The 1,608-nt window shown below is 31.5% G+C and overlaps 1 protein-coding gene across 1 annotated transcript; it reads left to right on the top strand.

Moving 5' to 3' along the window:
• The first annotated feature begins 2 nt into the window (after positions 1-2).
• On the top strand, positions 3-914 carry LOC118740189 (putative transporter B0252.3). Its single transcript, XM_036471686.1, has 3 exons — positions 3-30; positions 101-282; positions 344-914. The coding sequence occupies exons 1-3, from the start codon at positions 3-5 to the stop codon at positions 515-517; spliced, it is 384 nt and encodes a 127-aa protein (XP_036327579.1). The 3' UTR covers positions 518-914.
• Positions 915-1,608: the final 694 nt, after the last annotated feature.

Below are 1,608 nucleotides of genomic sequence, written 5' to 3'. Positions count from 1 at the left end.
GTATGGGCATCACAGCGTTGGTGGGGAGAAGTAAGTTCGCAAAGTTTTAACTGCACATATTTTAAGGAGTTTCCAATATTTATGTTCATATATTTTGCAGATCACGGTGCTGCCGAATTGGTGCTATTTTTAATAGGAAAACTTGCAATTACATGTAGTTTTCAGATTTTATACTTTTTCACCTCAGAAATATTCCCCACCAATGTTCGCAATAGTTTGCTATCATTTTGTTCTATGGTTGGACGCATCGGTTCGATGTTGGCGCCTCAAGCACCGCTCTTGGTATGAAAAAAAATATTTTTTGTTTGAATATAAATTTGTAATCTATTGGTACATTTGATAGGCCAATTACTATGAGTACGCACCTCAAATACTTTTCGCCATCTTTGCTTTGATTAGCGGCACCTTAACTCTACTATTTCCAGAAACAACTGATAAGGTGCTACCTACAACGCTACAAGATGCCGAGCATTTGAATGATAAAAATCTTAAAAATGCCAAAAAAATTGCTGAATAATGGTGGTTGGGGGTCGGAGAACGTTTTGTGTTAGAACTATGTTGTCAATGACCAATCTTTTTAGTTATTTTTTATATTACGTTTAATTTAAGAGTGCATGAAAGTGTTTGTCTGTGTGTAAAAAAGTGAAAATGTGTCACAGTCAAGGCATTATGCCTTAGTGCATAATTATTGAATTATAATCAGTTCAAAAATATAAATACAAAGGAACTTTTGTGGTTCAAATAGTTTTAAATTTTTTCTTTATTCGTTCGTGGGCTCTATTTAAAACTCCTATATCACTAGCTTAATAGTGAAAAGTTGCTGAGTGCATTTTAACAAATTTCAGAGGGGAAATACTTCTTAAAGCCATTGGGCCTTATGAATAAAAAATAAGCAATTGCTTTTTCTTAAAATTTCAGACCTTTTACTCGATTTGTTCGAACAAATTTCATTTAATTTCATTTATTAAACAAATTCATTAGTACAATAAGAACTTAAAGCTCTTTTATAGTACAACAGTAATTATAAAGCACAAACATAAAAAAAAAAATTAAGTAAAAGGTCTGAAATTTTAGGAAAAAGCAATCGCCTATTTGTTTTTTTATTTCATAAGGCCTATTTAAACACGTACATACATATCGCTAGCTTACAGTGCAACGCTGCAAAGTCCAGTTTTTTTAATTTTACTGCAGAGGAAAAAGCTTCTCAAAATAATATTCTTGAAGTATATTGCAAAAATTTTTAATACAAAAATTTTGCGTATTTAAAACAAACGGTAGAATTCGACACAAATTAAAGCTTTTCGTATCGTTTTGCACTTAGCAAATTTGAGTTTCACTGAACAGAATCGGATAGAAATGCAACTATGCGTTTTTAGTTTTCCTCACCTCCTACATCAAAAGGTGAATTCTCAAAAAAAGTGGACTTATCAGCTTTTCACTCCAAGCCAGCGATAAGTATGTGTGTATATAAAAAAAAAAGATATTTACGGAGTAACTACAACCTACAAATTTTTCATGTGGACTCACCTTCTAATTTTAGTATTTAGACCTAAATGATGGATTTTAATTTCCAATGATTAAATTGAAAGAAGTATGAATTTGTGAATG

The sequence above is a fragment of the Rhagoletis pomonella genome, unplaced genomic scaffold (genome assembly GCF_013731165.1).
Source record: "Rhagoletis pomonella isolate Grant_MI unplaced genomic scaffold, Rhpom_1.0 Rhpom_scaffold_00005, whole genome shotgun sequence".
Taxonomy (NCBI): Eukaryota; Metazoa; Arthropoda; class Insecta; order Diptera; family Tephritidae; genus Rhagoletis; species Rhagoletis pomonella.
Note: the sequence above shows the minus strand (reverse complement) of the source record. Positions and strands in the feature narration are given on the sequence as shown.